Source organism: Pocillopora damicornis, chromosome 13 (genome assembly GCF_964200805.1).
Source record: "Pocillopora damicornis chromosome 13, jaPocDami1.2, whole genome shotgun sequence".
Lineage (NCBI taxonomy): Eukaryota > Metazoa > Cnidaria > Anthozoa > Scleractinia > Pocilloporidae > Pocillopora > Pocillopora damicornis.
In genome coordinates this window covers 1,700,636-1,725,422 of record NC_142682.1, presented here as the reverse complement: position 1 = coordinate 1,725,422, position 24,787 = coordinate 1,700,636, and the positions used below count along the sequence as shown (strand labels likewise).

The 24,787-nt window shown below is 39.5% G+C and overlaps 2 protein-coding genes across 2 annotated transcripts; both read left to right on the top strand.

Annotated features, from left to right (window-relative positions):
• Positions 1–1,283: 1,283 nt before the first annotated feature.
• Positions 1,284–14,229, top strand: LOC113677892 (uncharacterized). The gene is made up of 12 exons (XM_027194746.2): positions 1,284–3,104; positions 3,741–3,794; positions 4,290–4,382; positions 5,156–5,251; positions 5,759–5,961; positions 6,795–6,925; positions 7,583–7,671; positions 9,195–9,281; positions 9,715–10,002; positions 10,479–10,660; positions 11,340–11,550; positions 12,168–14,229. Exons 1-12 carry the CDS (start codon positions 2,448–2,450, stop codon positions 12,333–12,335), a joined length of 2,259 nt encoding a protein of 752 aa, XP_027050547.2. The 5' UTR covers positions 1,284–2,447; the 3' UTR covers positions 12,336–14,229.
• A 649-nt stretch (positions 14,230–14,878) lies between these two features.
• Positions 14,879–23,104, top strand: LOC113677893 (uncharacterized). Its single transcript, XM_089191008.1, has 12 exons — positions 14,879–15,512; positions 16,670–16,723; positions 16,815–16,907; positions 17,450–17,548; positions 17,793–17,995; positions 18,342–18,472; positions 18,760–18,848; positions 20,081–20,167; positions 20,496–20,783; positions 21,447–21,628; positions 21,848–22,058; positions 22,277–23,104. The coding sequence occupies exons 1-12, from the start codon at positions 14,916–14,918 to the stop codon at positions 22,421–22,423; spliced, it is 2,181 nt and encodes a 726-aa protein (XP_089047134.1). The 5' UTR covers positions 14,879–14,915; the 3' UTR covers positions 22,424–23,104.
• The last annotated feature ends 1,683 nt before the right edge of the window (positions 23,105–24,787 follow it).

The following is a 24,787-nucleotide window of genomic DNA, read 5'->3' as shown; positions in this document are numbered from 1 at the left end:
ATGTTACATACATGGCAAAATATTATATTTGGATCATTTTTCGGAATACCTTGATTTCACGAAAGTTCCGTTTTTTGAGTTGATATGAGGAAGATATGTTTTTTGCTGTAAAGTGGTGCTTTCTGGAGATCTCCTTGACGAGGACTCTACTTGGTTCCCATTTTGATCATTTGCCCACTTGAGAGATTCGCCGCCAGATATTATCGGCAGTCTTAGGGTTTTACTTTCGTCGTCACTAAGTTCTAAGTTCCTCGCTACGGTTTCATCAGTTTTACTCCTCGTCTTTGGCCCGCTCCCTACAGTCCTGCGATGCGACACCTTTTTTCCACTGTCTGATCTGGAATAAAATTCAGGCATGCTCGAACTTCTTCTCGTGGGACGGTTTCCATCCTGCAACCTTTGATTTGATAATTCCATCGTTTCATCTGTGTGTAAATCCGATTTCCACTCATTCCCCGTCCTGGTACCTTGAGAATTACCTACTTTAGATTTCACAGACTGTGTTTCCTTCGATTTCGCGGCGACCAAACCTTTCCAAAGTCCACCATTGCTTCCTTCGATGAATGGTAAGGATGCGCTTCTCTTGCGGTGTCGTTTTTTATTTCCGAAATTTCTAATCTCGATTGGAGAGAAATCGTCGCTGCATTCGTCCTCGCTATTTGTGCTATCATTATCGGAATTATCGAAAGCACTGTCCCGTGTTTTCGCCATCAAAAGTGATGATCACAAATTATCGTTAACAGCTAATTTTTCTTGATACTCTGTCAGATTGAAAGTGAAAACATACACCGGCCGATAAATTCTAAAAACTGACACCGGATAAATCTAAAGCTTGAATTTGTTAACTCAAGGCCGACATTGCGACTCGCATATTTACAGACTTCCGTTAATATTATGATTTCAATACAGCTCATAAGCTGACGGGAAAACTCAATTCCTCAAAGCCGCGAAGTGGATGATGTCTCCGAAACCTACGGACTGTTTAGACCCGGCGAGCGGTTTATAAACAACCACTCATATGAAGTGCTGCTGTCCGTTTGAACGCAAAATGATTTACTGCCAGGAAGGAGGAAGTATGGTTCTGTACGTTCACTGTAAAAAAAAATAAGGAGATAAAACAATTGTTTGTAAGTGGTCTCTTGTCATTCTCCTGTAAAGAAAATATTGACGCGCCGTTATTGGCTGCATGAAAGGTCATAATCGATCCTGGCGATCTGGTTTGAAATACATCGGCAGGTGGTCGTGATAAACAGTAGCGGTGCTTTCCGCGCGCTTCTTTGGTACACATTTCGAATTTATTCCAAGCTTAATTAACTGTTTTGCCAAGTCTGAACGCGTAAAAACAGTAGTTTGTCTAAGATGTTAGGCCTTGCGGTTTGAAATGTGCAGGTGTCTACGCTCTCAACGAATCTTGGGAACTATTGAACCTGCGGACAATAACTATATAACAATAATGATGATTACGAGAATAATTATGATAATAATAATTGGAGTATTTTGCATGCATCTTGTCCGACAAACCATCTGATGTACGATTATTAAGCCAACTGATTGTTATTGATTATAGGAGAAATTATTCTGCTCTACCACAGAATCAATCGATCACTTCACGGTGACTGGCAACAAGTTCTTTTGTTTAACGACTGAAATGACATAATTAAGAAAGATGATGTACATTGAGCTTGATCTTATGATGTAGAAAGATGTTATTCATCTGTTACTTGCGTGGGGGGAATAATGGTTTTTGTTTTTCCCACGCTTGTGTCAAATATATATTACGTTTCTTTAAATAAAATAAAATATTTGAATTTTTAAACATTACTCTTATCAGATGTTAACTCACTCAGGTGTACATAACTCATCTGATATTTTTTATCCGATGCCTTTTTTCTTTGTAAAACTAATCAAGTGTCTAACTCATCTCTAGTCTTCCTCACAACGAACGTGGTTCAGGGGAGCGGTGTGGAGAAATGGGGCAGAAGGAAGCTACTGACCCCCTCGCTCTCGCCTAGAGCCTAAAAGTCGGCGTCGGTTGTAATAAACGATTTCAAAGCGGCTAAAATAGTGCCCATTCTAATTGTCTCGGTTTTACTTGACCAGAGTTCGGCATCCTTAGAGATCCGTCGAATAAGAGTTTCAGTTGATGCTGATGGTGTTGTCGGCCTTGCCTACTTAATTACTCTGCAAAGATGTAAGCATAAACCTTAACTTGTGGTCTTTTGTATCAATACCTTTCCATTGCACCATGTCACGTTATCCATTCACTGGGATCGAGTCAAGAGCGCGACTCGCGCGACAGGCATCGCGCGTGCGTTTTATGATGTTGGCTCAGCTTCCTAGTCAGCGGATTCTCCCTAGGTCCTAGTCTCTTGATCAAGAATTGTGTCATTATGGCGATCAACTTTCGAACCAGCTGTCTGCTAATTTGTTTCGATTCATAATTGTCAATGACCAAAATGGCCAGTTATTTCAAAGAAACGCTAGGAGAGCTGCGAGAGACAGCACTCAAATCGCTGGAAAAAAATAAAGCCAACAATAGTACCGATGATGGATCTGAAAGCACGAATCTGTTCGTCTCGTCGCTCGTTATCAACTTTTCGATATCCTTACTCGCACTCGGCCTATTCTCGTTCTTACGGCCGAGACTCAAGCAGATTTACTCTCCACGTCAGCTGCTGTTGGATGTGATGTTTCCCCTGGGTAAACTGCCTCATTCGTTTTTCGCGTGGGTAATTCCTGCCTTTATGGCCAATGATGATGATGTGTTCTATTATGCGGGGATTGACGCGCTCGTTTACATGCGATTTATGCGCTTGTGCGTCAAAATATCCCTGGTGATCATGCCTTACGGTATTGCAGTCCTTCTTCCGTTGAATTATTTCGGTGGAGAAGGCCTGCATGGCTTGGACAGGGTTGCTCTTTCAAACATAGAACATGAGTCGTCTAAAGTCTGGGCACACGTTGTTCCTGCCTGGTTTTACACTTTTATTATTTGCTATCTACTCTACGAGGAATGGAAAATGTACATCATGTATCGCCAGGAATATCTTAGCAGCGGAAAAGGCTATCAATATGCTGTGTTAATTAGGGATCTACCAGTTAAGGTAATCAAACGGCATCTCTCGCGCCTGATTGTTTAGTAATTTCTCTCCACAATATCAGTAAATCATCTGGCGAACAAGCGATGAGAATAGGCAAACTTATCAACTAAAAAACTTTTTCCTCAGAAAAAATCATAATCCCTTATACAGTTTTTGCCAAAATCTCCCATCAGACCTGTAGATGTTGTCTAAAACCAAAATTCCTCCAACAACTTAATTGCATTTTAGTTTCACTTTGAAATTCTTGAAATATCGGTCAAAGAATGTTTGGTATTGACATGGCTCAGAGGCAATATTAATTAATTTACATGAAACTTGCAACTTGAAACTTTACCTTATTTGTGCTCAAGTGTAGAATTAAAAAAGAGGTGTTTCTGAAGTTTAAACACACCCCCCCCCCCCCCCACCTTGTAAAAAAATTTCTAGATCTACCACAGCACCCCTTGCAACCAAAACCCTTTCACTCCCAAGATCTTTACAGTAATTTTCCTTACTGTCTGACTTACCCATTTTAGATGAATTGATTTTATCAACTGAGTTGATAATGTGAGGTAGCCTCTATAAAGAGTTTCTAAAGCTAATGTTTCACGTGTTACCCTTTCGTCAGACTTATTTTTTGATCTCTTTTACTCCTTATAGTTTCAAAATGAGCAAAGCATGAAAAGCTATCTTGAAGAACTTTTTCCAGACCAGGTGTGACTAGTTGATTATTTTTTTGATAATTAGAATCGCAACAGTTCTTGTGTACAGTGCTTAACACCCAGGTATCCTTATTGTCCGTAAATACATAGGATTAACCCTTTTGTACCTTTATATCGGTATGTGTATTCTCCATACTGTTCTCTAGACATTTCATATGGTGCTGACAATGAGAATTTGTTTCACAATCAAGAACTTCTTTTGTTGGTGATCATTTCCTTTATTCTTGTGACCTTAATCTTTGATTAGGGTTGATATTGTCTGGAGAAATTAGATGCTGGTCACTCTCAGGAGTTTAAGGTTTAAGAAATAAATTAGTCGAATAATGAAGAAATATCATGTGCACATGAAAACCTTAACTTTTCTCTGTTTTTGTAGCTTTTGGGAATTTGACATTTGCCATGAATAGGCAAATGAGAGGCTCCATCTTAAAAGTTGCCTCAATCAAAATGATTGGATGATTATTGAATTACATGATTTTGTCATTAGATTGAGGATGTAATTATGATTGAAGATCTGAGAAAATGGCAGGCATTGATTGAAAAACATGACAACCTAGTGTGGAAACTTGAACGTTCTAAAGTAAGTAATAACCAGGATTAGGATTGTCTGTTGATTGATGTAGTGGTCAATACATGTCGGTCAATTGTGGGCCAAAAGTCACCCAAGAGGGGGTCAATTGAGTCAGATGATAGTCGATTGATGGTTGACAAACATGTGAGTAATAGTCAGCCAATCTCGTTGTCAAGGTGTCAGTTTACTCTTGAGGCAGTGGCTTATCAGTGAGATGACTGTCAGTGGAGCATAATAGTGGCTCTCCTCAGGAGAGCACTTCCTAGTGATGATGTATGAATTAAGTTTTCATTCATCATCATTTGAGTATTGTGGAAGGATCAATTCACCACTGACTTGTTGTTAGCCAAGTACTGACTGACACATTGAACATGTTTAGTGTGTCAGGCCAAGTGGCCGAAAACTGCTGCAGCCTATCCCTGCTTTCTGAAGCATAGAGCATCTAGGAGTGTATCTACCCCACCTTAATAGGATGCTGGTCCATGGCTCCCCCCTGAAATGTTAAAACTGAGTGGAGGGAGTCTTTGTTGAAGTAAGTTGTCTTGCCTAAGAACTCAATGATCCATTCAGGTCTCAAACCCTTGATTTGGAATCAAGCATGCTGATGGTTAGGCCATTGTATTTCTTAGCTCATTGGCTAAAATAGTAACCAAATTTATAACCTACCTTAGTTATAGTGCACATGATCCTTTTACTGAACACACACTTGTCCACATGCATCTGCAGTATCATGTCATTCCATGGTTTTTGCACAGTTTTGTTGTCTTTTTTTTGACTTTCAGGCAGTTTATGAATTGACTGGAGAAAGACCAACTCATCATTCACATCCTTGTGGCACTGAATTTGACTCTATCGCCCGACATGAGGGGGACTTAACAGTAAGTTATTCTTACTAAAGTAAAGGCGTCAGAGACTAGAGTAAGATTCCTTCCCCATCCCATCCCACCTTCTTAACTAAAAAACCCTGATGTTTCTATAGAAATGAAAGCTGACCTTCAAGCAAAAAACAGTCAATTAAATCTGACCAGCAGTTTACACATAAGCCATTGAACAGTGTGTATTCCAATCAAACTGAAAGCAGTGGATGCAGAACAACTTAAATTTCTATAGAAAACTGATGTACCACTCCTAAATATCATTCCTTCAGTCAGTCAGTCATTTATAGTCAGTCAGTCATTCAGTCAGTCATTCAGTCAGTCAGTCATTCAGTCAGTCAGTCAGTCAGTCATTCAGTCAGTCAGTCAGTCAGTCAGTCACATAGTCATTCAGTCAGTCAGTCAGTCAGTCATTCAGTCAGCCAGTCAGTCAGTCAGTTAGTCAGGCAGGCAATCATCACATGACTTAGGTTACTAACTATTTCAAATGTCTCTGCTTTTTTTCCCAAGACATTACAGAGCAAACTAGAGAGCGAAATGAACCAAGAGCACAACATTCATCCATGTGCTTTCATAATATTCCGAAGTTTGCGTATGGCAACAACAGCAGTGCAAATAGGATGGGACAACTATTCCTTGAATATGAATGTAACTCCAGCACCTGGGGTTACAGATGTCATCTGGGGCAACCTTGGGGTTGGTCTTTGGCGAAGGTATTAACTCAGACACTGTATATTTAGTATAGTTTTTATACAGCAAGGATATGTATGAAATTTTTAAAGAAATTTAATTATGACTAAAGCTCTCAGAGTTTTTCAGCTTATCAGTATTTGTCAAGGATTAAATAAAACTCAAGTTATCTTTCCTCTTTTACTTAATAAGCGATTGGCTGCAATTTCCATGGGTTTACTGGCAATAACCACCGCAGAATGTTGGGAGAATAACAGAAAAGTTTTAGAGGCAATTGTCATGTACAAACTTTTTTAGTGTTCTCCAAGTATTCTAAATGGGTTGTTATGCTAGTGCACAGATAGAAAGTATTTCATAATGCTTTTATAAATAAATATTAAATGTTTCAATTTTCTTATTGTTTATAAGTATAATAAATGATAGATTTTTTAACCAATCAGCCCTTATAGTAAGTATCTCAGTCACTCTATAAATATGCATAACTTACAGTGCATTTTCTCACAAGAAAATTCCAGATGCATAATTCCACTGTCAAATTAGATAAACTTGTTGAGATTAGTCGGCACATCATGACCCATGTTTCCTAAAACTTAATCATACAATGTTATTGTCTCCAGCAAAAAAAAAGAGACTACAAAGATGTGATGTGATTAAGACTATAAGATGGGGTTCTGAAATTTTCCAACTGGCTCAAATGTTTCAGAACTTTCCACAACCTGAACATCAGTTGCTGCTACTATCTTTTATATGCTTTTGATTATTGGTAAAGAGCTGTGCTCAAGTGATATGATTCAAATGGTTCGAATTTACCCTCTTAATGTCAGTTTTTTTTCACACCTGTCTTTTTTTCCATTAGGAAATTTTGCACAGGTCTGGTCTATGCTGCAATATTTGCTTTGGTGTTTTTCTGGGCAGTGCCAGTTGGATTTATCTCAGCTTTAATTACACTAAAGAATATTGCAAAAGTAGCTCCCTGGCTGGATGCAGGTGAGTCATTTAACCAGTACACAACCCAACATCAGCATACATACTCTCTTTCGAGTCCTTTATATGTTTTCCATGGTAATGACAAGAAGTTTTTTTAATGATCCTAAGCTGCCTTGCTTGGTGAATGTGTAAGGGGAAGAAAATAATTCCCCTTAAGGGTTAAATTATTAAAACTTAAGGGCATAGCTGCATCAAAGCTGGCCTTCATTGGTGACAAAGCTGTAAGATAGAAGTGTTGAAGGCTGGAGTTATGGAGGAGCTGGTGAACTACTCAATATTGGAGTCTTGAAAGAGATTGATGCGTAATTGTAGTTTTTTTCATAATAAACAGTATTTTTATCTATCCTTATTAACAACCAATATTGTCAGGTCTAAGGGCTGCTGTCTGAATTTACTTACTATTTTCCAATTTTAGACACTAGTGTCCAACTTGAGACATTCATGAGCAATTTTAGACACTTGTCTGTAAAATAGGAAACTGTTGCTATAGGATTTTTGGAATTTTGTGTGAAAATGCACCTATGTACATGAAACAATTTTATATTTTTAAAAATAGGTACACATTCTTTGTGCTGTTTGATTAACATTGAGGTAGAACTTTTCTGCCCGAGAATTACTTAATTTTTTTATCTTTCAATTTATCTTGTCATTTGGTAGTTTTAAGCTATAATAACTTTGCAAGAGGGATCATTGAAGGGGTTTTATCCAGTTTAACACTGTGGATCTTCTTTGCTATCCTGCCATTGGTAAGTAGAGTCACTTTTATTTGCTGGTCAAGTAATTTCATCTAAATAAGACATTTTTGTTTGTGTTTATACCTAATAACTGCTTGTACAACTCAGTTAACCCTTTCACTCCCACAACTGACCAAGACAGAATTTCTCCTTACAATATCAAAACAATATCAAGCAGGCAGGTGATGAGAATAGAGAAGAATATCAATTATGGGATTATTAGTTGATCCAATACCAAATTCTCTGAACTAACATCGTAAGAATTGTATGGCAGATAGTAAGGAGAATTACTAATTAGATCTCGGGAGTGAAAGGGTTAAGGAGCTGTAACGGAAGTGGAGCCAAGGTAAAGAAAAGACAGCAGTCAGACATCTGTGCATGTCCAAACATTGTAAGGACAAAGAGGTGGCCCAGAGTCAGGGTAGTTTCAGACGTTCTAAAGCAAGTTTTTTTGCAGGGATTATAAGCTGGTATTGGTGATTAGACTTTTTTGGCAAGCTGGTACATCAACAGAATACTCCTGCAATTGAGTAAAATTTGTGTTCAAAAAGTCTTAAGATTTTTTCCCTTAATTTTATTACCTTTTTCAGATTTATTTGGACATTACAAGGTACTTTTATGGAGTTATGTGGCTGTGGTTTACAGTCAGATTTCTCTAAAAGCATTGCACAACTGGCGAAAATTGTCCCATTTGCACATTAATTATAACCATTACAATTTCCTCAAATGTGATTGGTGCATCAGCTGCTTCATATTTCCCTAATCACTCTGTACAGTTGTAATCGGATGGTGTAATTAGACAGTTGGCTGTTATTGGACACCTGTAATCAGGCAGTTGAAGCAGCCAATCATACTAAGTCCACTCAGCTAAATCCACCAATCATAGAATTGATCACAATAACCATATCAACAACCACTTACCCTGTAAAAAGTCAGGGAAATTTCCAAACATTTTGCTTTAGACATTGTCCTTACTGGAGATGTTTGTCCTAAAGGTTTTTTTTTTGTTTTTTGTTTTTTTTGGAAATTTTAATGGTTATGATTAATTGGTAACAGGACTTCATGTTGGCCAATTCTGTCTGTAATCATACTCAAGACTGACTTAAGATATTGTCTCCACTAGAGGTATTTGTTTTTTCAGAAATTGAAATGGTTATGATTAATCAATTGGTAACAGGACTTCTTGTCGTCCAATTTTGTCTGTAATCATACTTATGATTGACAAATCGGACTTCCTCTTCATGGTCATCTGATTTTGTTAATCACTCGTATGATTACAAAAGGAATTGGACTTCACTCAGTCCAATTACCATTATGTATTACATTTGACCATTGTATTATGTAAAATGACACCAATCAAAGTGGTCCCTGCCATTAGAGCTTATCACTGCTTTAAGAAACCATAAAGAGTTTAAGAGTTGAATATATCCCAGTTGACAAGATAGTTGTTACTTGTATAAGACAGATTGACTCTAACCCACCCTCCCCTCCCTTCCTTCTTCTCATTTGATTAAGTAGAATTTTTCCTTTTTCAGATTCTGGAGAGGCTTACCAGACTTGAGGGCCTTGCTTCACAGAGTGAAGTGGACAAGTCTGTCCTGGGAAAACTTTTCATTTTTGTGGTAATGTTTTCAAAATTATAAATAATTTTTCTAATTTTTAACTTAATTTCTTCAGTTTGAGTTGAAAATTCCATATAATGATCTCTTTTGCTTTTGAGCTTTGCAATGTCTAAGGTAGAAAGGTATTGTAAAGTCGGATCAACATCAGTATCTGGCAAACTTCCCACCTACCCCTCCCCTAACCCAACATTAACCCTAACTTGTCATCAATTGACTGTTGTTGAGTTAGAGGAGGGGAAGATGGCCAGTTGCCCAGATACTGATATTGATCCGTAAAGTCTGCACAAGAGTCAAGCGGCCAACTGGTTGAAAACCAGTGGTTATTTTCTTTACCACTACCAGAGCGAAGTTAGCCAAAAGCGAGACATTTTGAGATTATTTTGGACACCTGAATCAAGGGGAAAATAACTTTATTGTTGTTGTGCCTCTACAGATTGTCAATCAATTCCTTTTTCTGTCCGCTGGGGCAGCGGTTTTCGGAAAATTTAAAGAAATACTGAGAAAACCTGAGGATATACCGCAGTACTTGGCTCAGTCCTTGCCGGCGCAGGCCACGTTCTTTATCTGTTACATCGTGTTTCGTGGTCTAACTGGGACGTCACTGGAGCTTCTGCGCATTTTTTATCTCATTATCATTCCTATTAAACGGAAGTGGTTTTGTCACACTCCAAGAGAAGACGAGGCGGCCTGGAGACCACCCTATGCCATGTATGATCGACTGGTATGCATTGTTTAAAACCTACGCAATTTTTTTTTCTTAATGTTGTCAAAAGTCTCTTCTCAGTTAACAGCTCTGATAACGTTTAATCATTCTTCTCTGATGCTGAGGAAAACGGTTGACAGCTTATTGTACCGTCAACACCAGGAAATTATTAATTGTAAAGTTAAAAGTGAGAGTTATCTCGTGAAAAAGAAGGCAAACACGCCAGATTTCAATGTGCGTTACAAGTAGTCTTGTGTATCTATAAGGCAACCGGGATATCTCGATCCTTGCTTGTACACAAGCTTCGAATTTTTTGCGCAAGCAGAAATTTTACCCCAGGGTAACTGGAGATTTTTTCCTGGTGGACATAGGTCTGTGTATCACTGAAATTTTAGCCTAGATATCCTGGGTACCGGAATTGTTTCGGTATAGACTTATGTAACATGTCATTACCCTTTGGTAAGAGACTAATTATCATCGACCCTCTTTTGCAGTACAAAGATCATTTGTTTGTTCTGATCGTGGGCATTTCGTACTCAGTCCTCGCTCCTCTCATCACTCCGTTTCTCGTGTTGTACTTCGGGTTTGGTTACATAGCCTGGATGCACCAGATACTTTGTGTATACATCCCAGTGTATAGTACTGGCGGGCGGATGTGGCCAATAGTTTTCAACAGGTAAGTTAAGGTCATAGATAAAGAGGGTAAGTTTCTAAAGAAACTGTGGTGCTGCGTCGGTGGGGTAGTAGAAAACGATCATTTTGGTTTTAGCAACTAATTTGACAATGTGAATTGGCCACTGTAAAGAGATTCAAAGCTGACGTTTCTAGCGTCAGCCCTTTGTCAGAGCGAATGGGTTTATGACGAAGGGCTAACGCTCGAAACGTCAGCTTTGAAACCCTTTCGGTGGCCAATTTACGTGATCAACTTGATGATAAGTTGATAACCAAAGTTATAGGGTCATAAATAGGCTCGATTACTAATCGCTGTTCAGGAAATGAGCAGGTGCTCCCTCCCATGCTTAGAAGGGTAAAAGACTGAGCCCGAGAAAACGGCAGAAATGGAGCGTAGATCATGCGTCGATCGTCATTTTGATATCATGAGCAGGGTACTTTTTGTCTCATTATCTCACTTTTTATTCTTTAGTTGGACGAAAAAAAATTCAAACAGCTGGCCTCGGACAATGAGTAACATGTCAAAGGACCATGATTCATACCCCATGTTTGTTCTTCTTTGTGATCCACGCAGACGCTATATGAAATGAACCGAAAAGAACTCGCTGGTCTGCGAGGTGGTAAATTAGTTTCACATGAAGAAAGTGCTCTATATGAAGTCGCTCTATTTTGTATTTTTGCAGGATAATAGCTGGAATGATCGTCTTCCATCTCCTAATGACAGGAGTACTAAGCTTGAAGGAGTCGTTCATCGCTGCGGGTTTTATGCTTCCCCTTCCTGTTATCACGATCCTGTTTTTCTTGTTTATCCAGCAGCATTGTCTGAAACCTTCAATGTACTTGTCTATTAACATGGCGTCTGGATTGGCAGAAGCGAGTCCTCGTTTCTTACAGGTCAGTGTGGTGTGCTGTGTGTTACGTGAAGTGTGATGTGAGGTATATGTGGTTTGATACACGTGATGCGGAATGTGTGATGTGTCAGGCGTGATATGTGATTTTTGATGTGTCGTGCCTGGTACGTGATGAGTGATGTGCGATGTTTTATCGAATGATGTGTGGCGCTTGGTACTCGATGCGTGTTGTGTAATAGCTGAAGTGCCCTTTTCATGAAGTGATTTGTGTAGTGGGAAGTGTGAACAGTGGGAGCTAAATTATTGTTAATTCTGCTCGACAGCTTTCGTTCGGTAAGACGTAGATATTAACGTCATCTCACGGCGCATTTCCACATGTTGTTGTAAAAACAAAAACGAGGTAATCATAATGGCCACAAAGAACGAAGGAAAATATCACGAGGAGCTAATCAGAATTCAAAGTAAAACATAAGCAAACTGCTTGGAGCGCAATAATTTGTGCGCAGTAATAAGTCGAGATGGAATAAGTCTTACATTTATTTGATAAGCAATCGTGACCATTCACAGCAAAGAATAACTAAACCGTTGCTAAGAATCCCAGATTACTTTCGACTCTGAATTGAAAATTTCTCCAATGAACGCTTTTAACTTTTATCATAGAGCGTTGCACAAAGTTATGTCAGAAACTACCGTCTGCCCCCAACGTACGGCCTTAGTTCGTCACCCATTAATGGTGGAGATTATGCCTACGATGACGAAGAAAGGTCGCCTGTAATCACGCCGAGCCACTCAACTGGTGGAATTTCCATGAGCGAAGAGTTTGCGTAGAATGCTGGGAAATCCTCGTGTGGACTAAAAGTTTGTTTCTGCATAACGTGATAATAACAATGAAAACAATAGCGTGACGTTTACTGTGTCTTCTACACCAAGTAAGAGCCGTGATAACAAATTGGACAGCAATGCTGATGTTAGTGTGAAATTTTACGATAGTTATTCAGATTTAAGTTAAATAGTTTTTTAGAGTGGAGACTAATGCAACTACCACGAATCTTTTAGTTACGGTGTGGACATATTCGTAGCAATAAACTGTTTGAAGTTGTTACTTTTCTGGACATTTTAGACATTCGTTTAATACTATTTTACTATTATTATCATTATTATTAGTAGTAGTAGTGGTGGTGGTGGTGGTGTTAGTAGTATTGAAATTGATATTATTATCATCATCATCATCATTATTATTATTATTTTTTTTTAAAGGCAGTGTATACTTAAGTATGCCTAGGCATGATTACGTTAAGTCGGGCAGGCTAGCTGTGACCGAGAAAACAAAACCTGTAAATATATATTTACACATCTAAAACTATATATCTAATTTGTTTATATTCATTAAAAAATTAGTGTCCATAACTGTTCGCTTTTGTCCAACAAAAAAAAAAAAATTTTTTTGAAATTCTAAAAAAATATTAAAAGATTAAAAATTGTTTATATTTAAGTAATTAGCCAATAAGACTTTTCATAAAAAATATTATAAAACTTGATTAATATTATATGTTTTTATAAGGATTTATTTGTTGAAATGAACTATTATGAAAGTACTTTAAATGATCTGGTAATGTTCAGTGTACTTGATATTACTGCCTTTTGCATGTTAAATCAGGTCTTGTCAGCTTTTGTCTTGCCAAGAAGTAGTATAACATTCTCTCTCGTTTCTGACGAATATCCTCCTAAAACGTCTACAATGATGTTATATTGCTTGATGGTGTAGCCCTTGTGCTGTTGTTTGAGTTCCCATCTTAAGGGTGCATATTTGGTGGTCTTTTCTTGATTCTTGTGCTTCCTGTTTTCTATCCAGGGGCAACTCATCTCTATGATCTTTACTGTTTCTGTCTCCTTTTCAACTATCCTGACATCTATTCGGTTGGCTCTTACTTCTGTATTTCCTGCAAATACTGGTACATCCCAGAATGCGCTTGCTTTGGTGTTGTGGTACTCAGGTTTCGGTGTTGTTGGTGAGTATTATTATTATTATTATTAGTGAGTATTATTATTGGTGAGTATTATTATTATTATTATTATTATTATTATTATTATTACAATTATGATTTTTTATTATGGTTATTTTGGTACCACTCGTGACAAATCACACGGCAGGGATGCCAGCACTTCAAATTTTTACCGCGAAAACTTTTACGGTGTGCACATATTACATGAATTGCATGAATTTCATATGGTTGGACTGATTTCTAACAGTCTGGAGAAGAGAAGGGCTCGTATCAATGAGAAAGATTCAACTGGCGAACGAAAAGGGTAATAAACTTTCACAACACGTTTTGCTGTAAGTGAAACTAGCACTGCGCAAAGTTGGTCTGAATTAGTGTGATTGTGGTCGGTAGATTAGGTAAAAGCACGAAATTTAAATAAGGGATTAGTATATATCAGAATAAAACTGAATGTGCTAATTTTTATCTAAAGTCTATACGGCGTAATTTTATTTGCAAATCGGTGTGAGCGAGTATTGTTAAAGTCTTTGAATGTAATCAATTTGAAGTAAACAGCTCATAAATTTAAATTAAGCTTTTGAGCAATATATATGAGCATCCACAGAACTTTAATTACGATAAGCTACATATTTTTTGGATCAAAACATTACTTTTTATTTTAGTATAGAAATGATCAAAAAGCTGTTTGCAAATTTTTAGAAATAAACTAATATCTACATTTCCATGCCGTGCAGACGTGCAACTTGCTGCCAATTGATATGTCTAGTATCTTCCAAATTAGTTATGCGTCAGCGGTTCTGTCAACACACCTTACCACAAAATTCAGTATCTTTGCTTTTGAAGTGAAGTCACGCGATAGAAAATCCACTCCCTAACGATACGATTTAACTTCGAAACCCTTTAGAACTATCTAGATTGATAATTATTCACGTACGAATCGCCAACGTTTTCTTCTCTGATAGTCAAGGAGCGCGTGGAAAGATCTGCGTTTCGCATGTTATTAAATTTAATTACGATTGTATTAAAAATCTTCACTGTCACGCTGTTGTCTCAAAGCGTTCATCGAGCAGAAATAATTTATTAGTGTTTTCTTTTTACAAATAGATGTGCTTTTTAAAATCGGTAATCGGTTTAAACGAATTCATAACGACGCCAACAACCTTGTTTAGCATGAAGAAAGACAGAGAATTCGCTGGATCGCTCAACGGGCGTCTACCATTGTGAGAACTTGTCTAGTGGCTTCCGCGAACCTCCACGTGATCACGTAATCGGAAAACTCTATTGGATCTTCATCGATCGATCAAATTTATGACTGCTGGCGCTATTCAGCCACGCATAAAATTTAGAACAATTCAGTTAGCACTACCTTGCAATCTGGGTGTAGCGACGAGACGACAGCGTTGCGAAAATGGCGAATGACAGCGCTAACAGCAACGACACGGTGGATGGTGAAGTAGCAGACAGCACTAACAAGTTTGTCTCAGCGCTTATTCTCAACTTGATTATAGCCCTCATATGTTTAATATTGTTTTGCATTCTAAGACAGAAGCACAAAATTATTTACGCGCCAAGGCAGCTTTTGATAGATACGCTAGCGCCTGGAAAACGTTCCCAGTCGTTTTTCTCGTGGCTTTTTCCCGCTTTCACCGTGAAGGATGACGAAGTTTTCCTCTACGCGGGTATTGATGCGGTGGTTCACATGCGGTTCATGAAGCTTTGCTTTAAGATCGCCCTAGTTCTCATGCCATACGGAATCATTGTTTTGATTCCCGTGAATTATTACGGTGGAGGGGATCTGAGCGGCTTGGAGCAGATAGCGCTGTCAAACATCGTCGTAAAATCATCGAAAGTTTGGGCCCACACTGTAGCCGCCTGGCTGTACACATTGATTATCTGCTACCTTTTGTACATGGAGTGGAAAGCGTTTATCATGTACCGACAACAGTATCTTAGTAAAGGGATGGGCTATCAGTACGCTGTGTTGGTTAGAGATTTGCCAGACAAGGTAAGGCTTTCAGATTAGTTCGCTTTTTATATAATCTTTTTTTCTTACCATTAATGACCCAGATTTTTCTCAAAAGATCTTGAAAATGTCAATCGATTTTGAAACAGCATGTGTTTGCAGCGAACTAGCAGCTGGTAAAAAAAAAAAGGTTTAACTCTGTCATGAATAATGAATGAGAAACATGTGGAAAGAAAAATGCTAATATGCTGCGTGTTGCGTTACAGTGAGCGTAACGATCGGTTGTAACACGTATTTTGCGCGCAAAGCGGAGAAGAGATAGGTTAGCGAAACAGACCGAAAGAAGTCGTGGAGATGAAAATGAAATATGTTTTCTAACTTGATCCATTAGAGAGTAGTTTTTCTAAGAACACGCGAAATAATTTAATTAGAAATTTACGTGGTGAGTTTAACAGTTGACTGACTGATCTTGTGTTTACCACGTGTGTCGAACACAAAAAAAGGGCGCCTGAACACTGATAAAAGTTCGTCCAATTTTTGAGCCAAAATATATGGAAAAATACGGAAAGCTTTCGTGACCAAGCGAAAATTAATTGGCGAATTCAAACTTCGAATTAATCTTTCGCTAGGGAAGTAACGTTTCTTGCATAGCCTAAGGCAAAACTTTTGTTTCGCGTTTCAATTCATTCGTGTGATTTACTCATGGGTGTATCGAGTGTCACGCCCTATTCCCAAGCTGGACTTGATGAAGTAGCATATGAAGCAATCTTATCTTTTTAAAAGAATATAAATATATTTTCAACGGTTGCGGCCCTGCAAGTCGATGAGTTTCTGAAACGCGGTGTCATAATGAACGGGTATCAGCTATCGCAAGAACCTCCTTCCCAAATCTCTCTCGGCTTCCCATTTGGAAAGCTGAAGAACGAGCGACGTTGATTATAAATACTTTCTAAACGGAAGATTAAATCATTCATCAGTTATTCCATTTTATCAATACCAGCTGAGTTGTTTCTGAACGAATTATTTTCCTATATCTTCCGTTAATTAGCTGTTAAATCTGCGAAATATCGCGAACTGGGGCATGAAGCTGGAATCATTGTCCGAGGGGTTGAGATTGCCATCAAAATTTACTGAGAGAAGTAATTGCGAGGTCCCCTCTTTTCAAATTTTCATATTTTATTCTCTTAATTGACTTTTAGTTCAAGGATTACGAAAGTTTGAAGAACCACATGCAAGAATTATTTCCTGAAGAGGTAACGTAGATTTCATTTCCAATTACGCAGCTGATTTTTAACTGGACTAAGTCGGAATTTGTTGGTAAGGAAAAGGTTTTTTATGCTTCAGGTGGAAGATGTCGTAATTGTGGAGGATCTCAAAAAGTGGCAAGAACTTGTTAACGAGCGGGATGCTCTAAAATGGAAGCTGGAGCACGCAAAAGTAAGTTTTCTATACTTCGGGTTTATGTGCTAGTCTTAAAGTTTCCTTATTAGTGGACGTGAATTTCAGCCAAATGCTTACACGCCCCAGAGTCTTCCCTTTACACCATAATGGGCGTGGCCGTGTTAACACCCTTAAAGGATATACCATAACGAATCGAGACTTCATGGGGGTTGGGTTGAAGAAACCCGGCGAACAAAGGAGGGGAAAAGAGGCGGGGGAAGGGAGTGGGGGGGGGGGGTTCCAAAAGTAAAATTCGTATTGCAGCTTATGTAGCGTTGAGAGGGGAATATTATAGACTTAAGCTGAAGGGAGAGCTGATCTTTGGAAAAGAAGACCGTCTTTTCAGACCTCCCATTCCTTACTCTCTTCTAACCCACGTTTAGTTAAGAGGGTAGGGCAAGGGCGTGGCAAAGAGAGTAAAGGGATGCACAAAGCCCATTTTTTAAAGAGAGAGGACGATAAAAACGACAAGTTCACAAATTAGCTCATGGTAAAATTTTACTATGGATGTGATTTTCATTATGAAATATATTTTTCAGGCAGTTTTTGAGCAAACTGAAGAAAGACCCACGCACAAGAAGTTCATTTGCTGCGGAACGAAATTCGACTCCATTACCCAGTATGGAGCAGAGCTAGAGGTAATAGATAATTGTAATCGTGACTTAATAGATCGACGATGGGTAGGGACAGAGCGAGAGAGGAAGGCGACACTTCCTCCTCCTTCCCATCAGCCCTTTCTCCCCCACGTAAGCGCTGCGCAGATTTTGGAGAAGACTGGTGAGTAGGACCTAGTCCTCCTTCGTCCAATTCTTTTTTCCCTTACTGTAGATGATTGATTTTCTTTTACGCGAGTCTCTAAGGATTTCATTGTTATCTTTGCAGACTGCACAGAACAAACTAGACGTTGAAACTGAGAAGAAACACACTCTACTTCCTAGTAGCTTCGTCGTTTTTCGATCTCTCCGATCGTCAACTCTGGCGAATCAGGCTGACTGGGATAACTCCCCCCTGGCCGTCGACGTCATGCCCGCCCCAGAGCTGACAAGTGTTCTGTGGAATAATCTCTCCATTGGTCTGTGGGCAAGGTATCTTACATTTACAGCTCTTACGTAGGGAAACATTGCAGTCGGTGTTTCGATGTAAAATTAAACGAAATGTCGTGAAGATAGGATTACAGATTCATTACTTGATATTACATGTCCTTCAAGTATAATTAAGTTTCACCAAGGATATTGCGATTTTAAGGCGTTGTTGAGATAAAGGCAGTTTTTAGTATAACTTTCCATAATTACATAACTCCTCAGACTTTTTTCACGTCCTGTTCAGCATTGATTTTGGTTTGTAATCAAGCAAGACATTTTCCTTTTTATGATGATCTCCCGCAAGAATTTCTTTCAATTCTAATTTTCTTTCAATTATGATTCAAAACAGGAAATTACGTACAGTTCTCATCTACACACTTGTGTTCCTGTTGGTGTTCTTCTGGACTGTGCCTGTCGCATTCACATCATCTTTGGTCGAGCTACAGAATCTGACAAAAATCGCGCCATTTTTGAAACCAGGTGGGTCTTCTTAATCAATCAGTACTAAGGGGCTGTCGGAAAGGGCATTCGCATTCGGTTTCTGGTCAAACTGGGGAGAGGTCTTTGACAAGATAGAAAATTACATACTTTGTATATACCGACCTGAAATTTGAATAAATAAAAAACGATCCATTTATCACGCTTTTCTCAAGCCAGCGTCTATAAATGATGATAACCGGTATGAGACATATTTTTACCATTTTTGTTTTAATTATTCACGCGTCCTTGTTTTTTTGGTACTTTACCTGTTTCTCTTTGTTTTTCAGTGCTGGAGCTTAACGCATTTGTGAAAGGCGCCATTGAGGGTTTCTTGTCAGGTCTCGCTTTGCTAATCTTCTTCGCCATTTTGCCCTTGGTTAGTACAGACAGAATCACTTGTCATGTTGACTGACTGACTGGCTGACAAGGAGAATAACTCACTGACTCCCTCATTCTTGACTGACAAACTGATTAACTAACTCTCTTATTTACTCCCTAACTGACTTACTGACTTACTGACTGACTAATGAATGAAGCCACTGACTGACTGACTCACTGACTGACTCACTGACTGACTCACTGACTGACTCACTAACTCACTGACTGACTCACTGACTGACTCACGGACTGACTCACGGACTGATTCACTGACTGACTCACGGACTGACTCACGGACTGACTCACTGACTGACTCACGGACTGACTCACGGACTGATTCACTGACTGACTCACGGACTGACTCACTGACTGATTCACTGACTGACTCACGGACTGACTCACGGACGGACTCACGGACGGACTCACGGACTGACTCACGGACGGACTCACGGACTGACTCACGGACTGACTCACTGAATCACTGACTGACTCACTGACTGACTCACTGAATGAATCACTGACTGACTCACTGACTGAATCGTTGACTGAATCACTGACTCACTGACTGACTCACTGACTGACTCGCTGACTGACTCACTGACTGAATCGCTGACTGAATCGCTGACTCACTGACTGACTCAGTGACTGACTCGCTGACTGACTCACTGACTGAATCGCTGACTGAATCGCTGACTCACTGACTGACTCGCTGACTGACTCACTGACTGAATCGCTGACTGAATCGCTGACTCACTGACTGACTCACTGACTGACTCGCTGACTGACTCACTGACTGAATCGCTGACTGAATCGCTGACTCACTGACTGACTCGCTGACTGACTCACTGACTGACTCACTGACTGACTTACTGACTGACTCACTGACTGACTCACTGACTGAATCACTGACTGACTCACTGACTGACTCACTGACTGACTCACTGACTGAATCACTGACTGACTCACTGACTGACTCACTGACTGACTCACTGACTGAATCACTGACTGACTCACTGACTGACTCACTGACTCACTGACTGAATCACTGAATGACTCACTGACTGATTGATGGATTTTAATCGGTCGAATAATTCTGTGATTGGAATAAAACTGTGATTAGTTTATAGAACGTGCACACATGGTGTTAGAACAAGATGATAAACTTGCAAATCTTTTAAGAACACAATTTCAAAAATAAATTTGCATCTATGCCTTTTCATCCCATGTTAGATCCTGCAGTTTTTCAGCAAGCTGGAAGGAATACCATCCCAAAGTGAAGTGGACAGATCTACGCTGGGAAAATTGTACATTTTCATGGTAACGATGCTCTTAAATTAAAAATTCCTTAAGAATTTTAGTGTTAATTTCTTCTGCAGTTATCTCGGGGGGGGGTTCGAGTGGGTTTTGGGGGATCATACGGTATATGGATCACATGATGCATGGAACGGCGGGAGGGGGGGTCAGTCGCCATCAACAGAGTATGAGGGGGGGACTATTAAAAAATTGACTGTCAATAAAGGAGGGATCAAGAATTTAAAAGAGTCTTATTAGGGTATCAGGTTAATACTCCGCGCCCCCCCCCCTCCCCTCCCCCCTGGCGATCAACATCGATTGGTACTAACTCCTTATCTTGTTTTTTTGCCAGCTTGTGAACAAGTTCTTGTTCATGACATTTGCTGGCTCAGCTTTAAACAAACTGAAAGAGATGGCAGATAACCCGAGCCAGATTCCATCATTTTTAGCTGAAGCTCTTCCCTCGCAGTCTACCTTCTTCATTTGTTACATCATGCTGGCGACTCTGACTGGTTATGCGCTGCAGCTATTGCGCGTAGTGCCTCTCATTCTGGTGTCAATCAAGCGTAAGTGGCTTGTGAAGACGCCCCGTGAGGATGATTTGGCCTGGAAACCACCACCTGTCCTTTATGACCGAGTGGTAAGTTTACCATATGAACATGTAGTTCGAAAGCAGAGATCTTTCTTAGTCGCTTATAGTAATTCATAATCATGGTCCCACAAAAAGTCGCCCATCAATATCTCTATCTCGTTGAAAGATATATTCCATGCATACGTTATATTGCATCATAATTAAGATCCTGTGCTAGGCGATCTAGCGACGCCCTATACTTACGAAAATATGGTAGCCCGTCAAGTCTAGACAGTTTGGTTTACACATGATTGCCATCCGAATGTTTGCGAGCGCAAGAGGCTGTATTGCAAACACAGTGTGGGGCAATGCATGTGGATGAGTAAGTGTGCTTTTGAGAAATTTTCCTCATCACTTTAACATTGACTCCTCAGAGTTAGTCTCAGCCGACATAGATTTATCCCTAAATCGCTGCTTTGCGAGTTCAGTGGAAACTTTAACGAACAAGTAGCAGGAAAATTATTCAACCAACGCTTCAATGATTTGTAGCTACTTGTTTTCACAATTCTTTCTCAAGCGTACGAGACATTCGATGTATTAGATGTTGATACTTTGAGACCTGATGCATGACTTTTCCTTTGCGATGACAGTGCTAATCTGAAGAGTGACTATGCAAGGTTCTTAAAGTACTTTACCTCATTGACGGTCTTTGTCCCTTGTCTTTATTTCCAGTTCGCAAACCATCTCTTTATTCTGATGGTGGGCCTGTCCTACTCCGCATTGGCGCCCATCATAACTCCGTTTGTTGCGTTGTACTTTGGATTTGGTTACATTGTGTGGATGCATCAGACTTTAAGCATTTACATCCCCAACTACAGCTGTGGCGGCATGATGTGGCCGAGGGTTTTTAACAGGTACAGAAAATGAATTAATTTAATCGTGCAAGCAATTTTTTTCAGAAAAACAACAACAAACACGTGAAAACAGAGGCAAGGCTGACCTGCGCTCGAACCTGAACCTAACCTCAGTTGGGTTCTGAAATTTCATGCGTAGACCTCAAGAGGACGCATAATTTATTTACTGGATGTCTTTTTGTGAAAGTGACGATTCCTATTTCCTTTCATTTTCTATAGGATGATTGTAGCAACAGTGGTGTTTCAGCTTCTGATGTTTGGAGTGGTAAGCTTAAAGCAGTCATACGCTGCATCAGTCTTAATCCTTCCGCTACCTGTCATCACACTCCTGTTCTATTTCTTCATTCTGCAACACTACATCAGACCTGCAGAGAACCTGTCGCTGAGTGCGGCTCATGGCCTGGAGAGTCCCGCTCCAAACTTTATACAGGTAAGGTTTGTCAGTGTTTAACGGCACACAGTCAGAATTAAGTCTTAGCAATAGCATCTTCTGGCACGAGTCACAGTCCTTTACTGCTGCCTGAAAGTAGGACAGGCAAAGATAAATATAGACAGACAGACAAACAAACAGATAGGTAGGTAGGTAAACTGGCCCTTTTCTAAACTATAGCGTGATGCTTCTCCTTTCTCCTTTGCGGCCTTGATTAGGACGTAGCGAAGAGTTACATGAGGACTCAAGGAGTTCCAGCCCCAGTCCCGGAACCTACTCCAGCAGACGTTGACCAAACCTTGGGATCTGAGTTAGAGTCTAGTCTTCCTCTGACAGCCACCACCGAGAAGAAAGAGGATGTGTAAAGGACTAGTACTGGATAATGAAATTCGTTTATTGTGATGATGGATTGACTTTTTGAATTCCCCAGAACCATTAAATGGTTTATTTATCGGAGGAATATGAGTTTTATTTCACAACCTTGTTTTCCTATCCATTATTTTTATAAACCAGGTCTTGGAAAGTTTAGAGTCTAAAAGTACTAGGTTAGAAATATTTTTATTCAACCAATCAAACCTTAAAACAGAGTTTTTTTTAGCTTAGACAAGTCTTTGACATAGTTAGGTTGTCACCGAACGTTGTACTGATTAACTTGAGATTAACTCCTTTGAAGTGGGCACTGTTGAAAAGGTAAACAGCGTTAGGAAGGGCTTAGTTGACACCAGTCATAACTTAAAATCTCCGTCAACAGGGAAGAAGTGACCGCACTCGGATGGGTAATGTCTATACTTATTTCTGAGAGTAAGCAATTTATCAAACGATCGGAGGTGCTTTAAGCTATCCTTAAGTAGAGGTATAAATTTTCATAACTGTAGTCTAAGATAGAAAAATCATTCCCACATGTTTTCATCGTCGGGACCTTTAGAGTAACAGAAACATTTAAAGTCGACTGTAGAGATATGAGCCGCTGCAATGATTTTCGTCTAGCATACAATAGTTAGTTAACGGTACACCAATATCCTGCTTCATTAAAAGTGAACGTCAAATTCGGGATGTTGAGTTTTATCTTCTTCATGCTCTCCAGCTTACACTAGCTCGCTTCAACCTAACCTGACACTACAAGCCATCGGAAAAAAAGTATATGGAAACCTAGCTCCCAGACTGCCTATCTCGCCCCTTTATCTGCACGAAGTCTGGGGCGAGGTGGTGGGACCAGGCAGGGGAAAATGATCAGAAGATTCCTGTCTACCAGCTTTAATGGCCACCTAAAGAAAGCTCCCTTCCCTCCGTGTGCTTTCTTACTTTTTCGGTTTCGCAACGTGGTCTGAACCTATGCGTAGCAAAATAGATATATATGTGTTATTTGCCGGCTGGGAGGTCCGTATGGTGAAAAACTGTGACCGAGGTCTTGAAAATACTGCCCGAGGCCGTAGGTCGAGGGCAGCATTTTCAAGACCGAGGTCACAGTTTTTCACCATACGGACCGACCCTTAGCCGGTAAATAACATATTTATTGTTTTTAAACTTGACGAAATTCTTTCCGAAAGAACCCGAATGATTTATGGCCGTAAATACGGCAAGATCTTCCATAAACTGAACAATTTTTGAGTGGGTAAATGGTAGTTAAAATAGAGGTGATGCAAATTTAAGAGATATGCCTCAGCGAAACATTTTCATTTCCGTGACGATAAAGGTGATTTAAAAGGCTTCCAAACAAACTTTGAAACATTATTTTTACAAGTATCTGTCACAATCTGACACCTGTCAATTAGAGAGCGCGCAAGAAAAAAAAAAGCGTAGGAACATTTGAAAACCAACAGAACTAGTTTGGCAAGGACTGTTACGACAATGTTTTCTTCAAAATCAGGTAATGATCTAACGGAAAGTATTATTCACTCTCATCGACGATTCATTCATGTACGAAGATTTACCTCTGTTCATTAAGTAAACGGCGAGGAAAGTAATTGTGAGTAAATTCAATCTTTTTATTTTGAAGTTGTGAGAGTCTGCTCGTTTGTTTGCTGTAATGGCGTGTTTAACTCTGATCTTTCCTTCACAAAAACTAAATTCGAACGGCAAACTCCAACGAGACACAAGGGAATATAATGCGGCCTTTTCTCAAAAAATTCCTTCAATTTCTGTTGTGCAATTTAAGGTACAAATGTCCAAATTGAACGGAATTGGAAAGACTCACCAGGAGCGTATATTTGTTGTAGAACTTAAATTAAAACTTCGCTCGCTCTTTCACTATGAACAAATTGCTCGAGAAAATTCAGATATTAAATGAATGAAAGTTCCATCGTTCAGTTTAACTGTAACCAAACACCTCACGTTCCAACTTTCTGGGTACTTTTTGTGAACGATTAAAATTAATTGCATACGGTTTTTAGGCCGCTTGTCAACCAACGTAATTACACTATTGTTTATACAAATTCATTCTGAAACCAATATTTTTCTGTCAACCAAAGTGATTTGATAGAGAGAAAAGAGAGGATTCATAAGTTATTTATCGGCTTGAGGTAGTGACCGACGTGTTTGCTTAAAAACACTGCCCAGCCGGAAAACGAGGTATATTTATGAAAAATGACAACGAAAGTTGGGATGTACTCGACGACTCACGAAGGCGTTACCGTGGCCCGTGGGCAGAGATAGGAAAATACTGACCGGGTAAAGGACCAATCAGATTGCAAGATTCGTTACCGTGCCCTCTAAAAAAACAATAATAAGTC

What these genes read in the sequence shown, in the direction of transcription:
- LOC113677892 (XM_027194746.2), top strand. Translation starts at nt 2,448, where the DNA reads ATGACCAAAATGGCCAGTTATTTCAAAGAAACGCTAGGAGAGCTGCGA. An exon ending in GGAAACTTGAACGTTCTAAA is followed by an intron (nt 4,383 to 5,155) that starts GTAAGTAATAAC and finishes TTTGACTTTCAG; the next exon opens with GCAGTTTATGAATTGACTGG. An exon ending in TGGCCAATAGTTTTCAACAG is followed by an intron (nt 10,661 to 11,339) that starts GTAAGTTAAGGT and finishes GTATTTTTGCAG; the next exon opens with GATAATAGCTGGAATGATCG.
- LOC113677893 (XM_089191008.1), top strand. Translation starts at nt 14,916, where the DNA reads ATGGCGAATGACAGCGCTAACAGCAACGACACGGTGGATGGTGAAGTA. An exon ending in AAGAATTATTTCCTGAAGAG is followed by an intron (nt 16,724 to 16,814) that starts GTAACGTAGATT and finishes TTTATGCTTCAG; the next exon opens with GTGGAAGATGTCGTAATTGT. An exon ending in TGGCCGAGGGTTTTTAACAG is followed by an intron (nt 21,629 to 21,847) that starts GTACAGAAAATG and finishes CATTTTCTATAG; the next exon opens with GATGATTGTAGCAACAGTGG.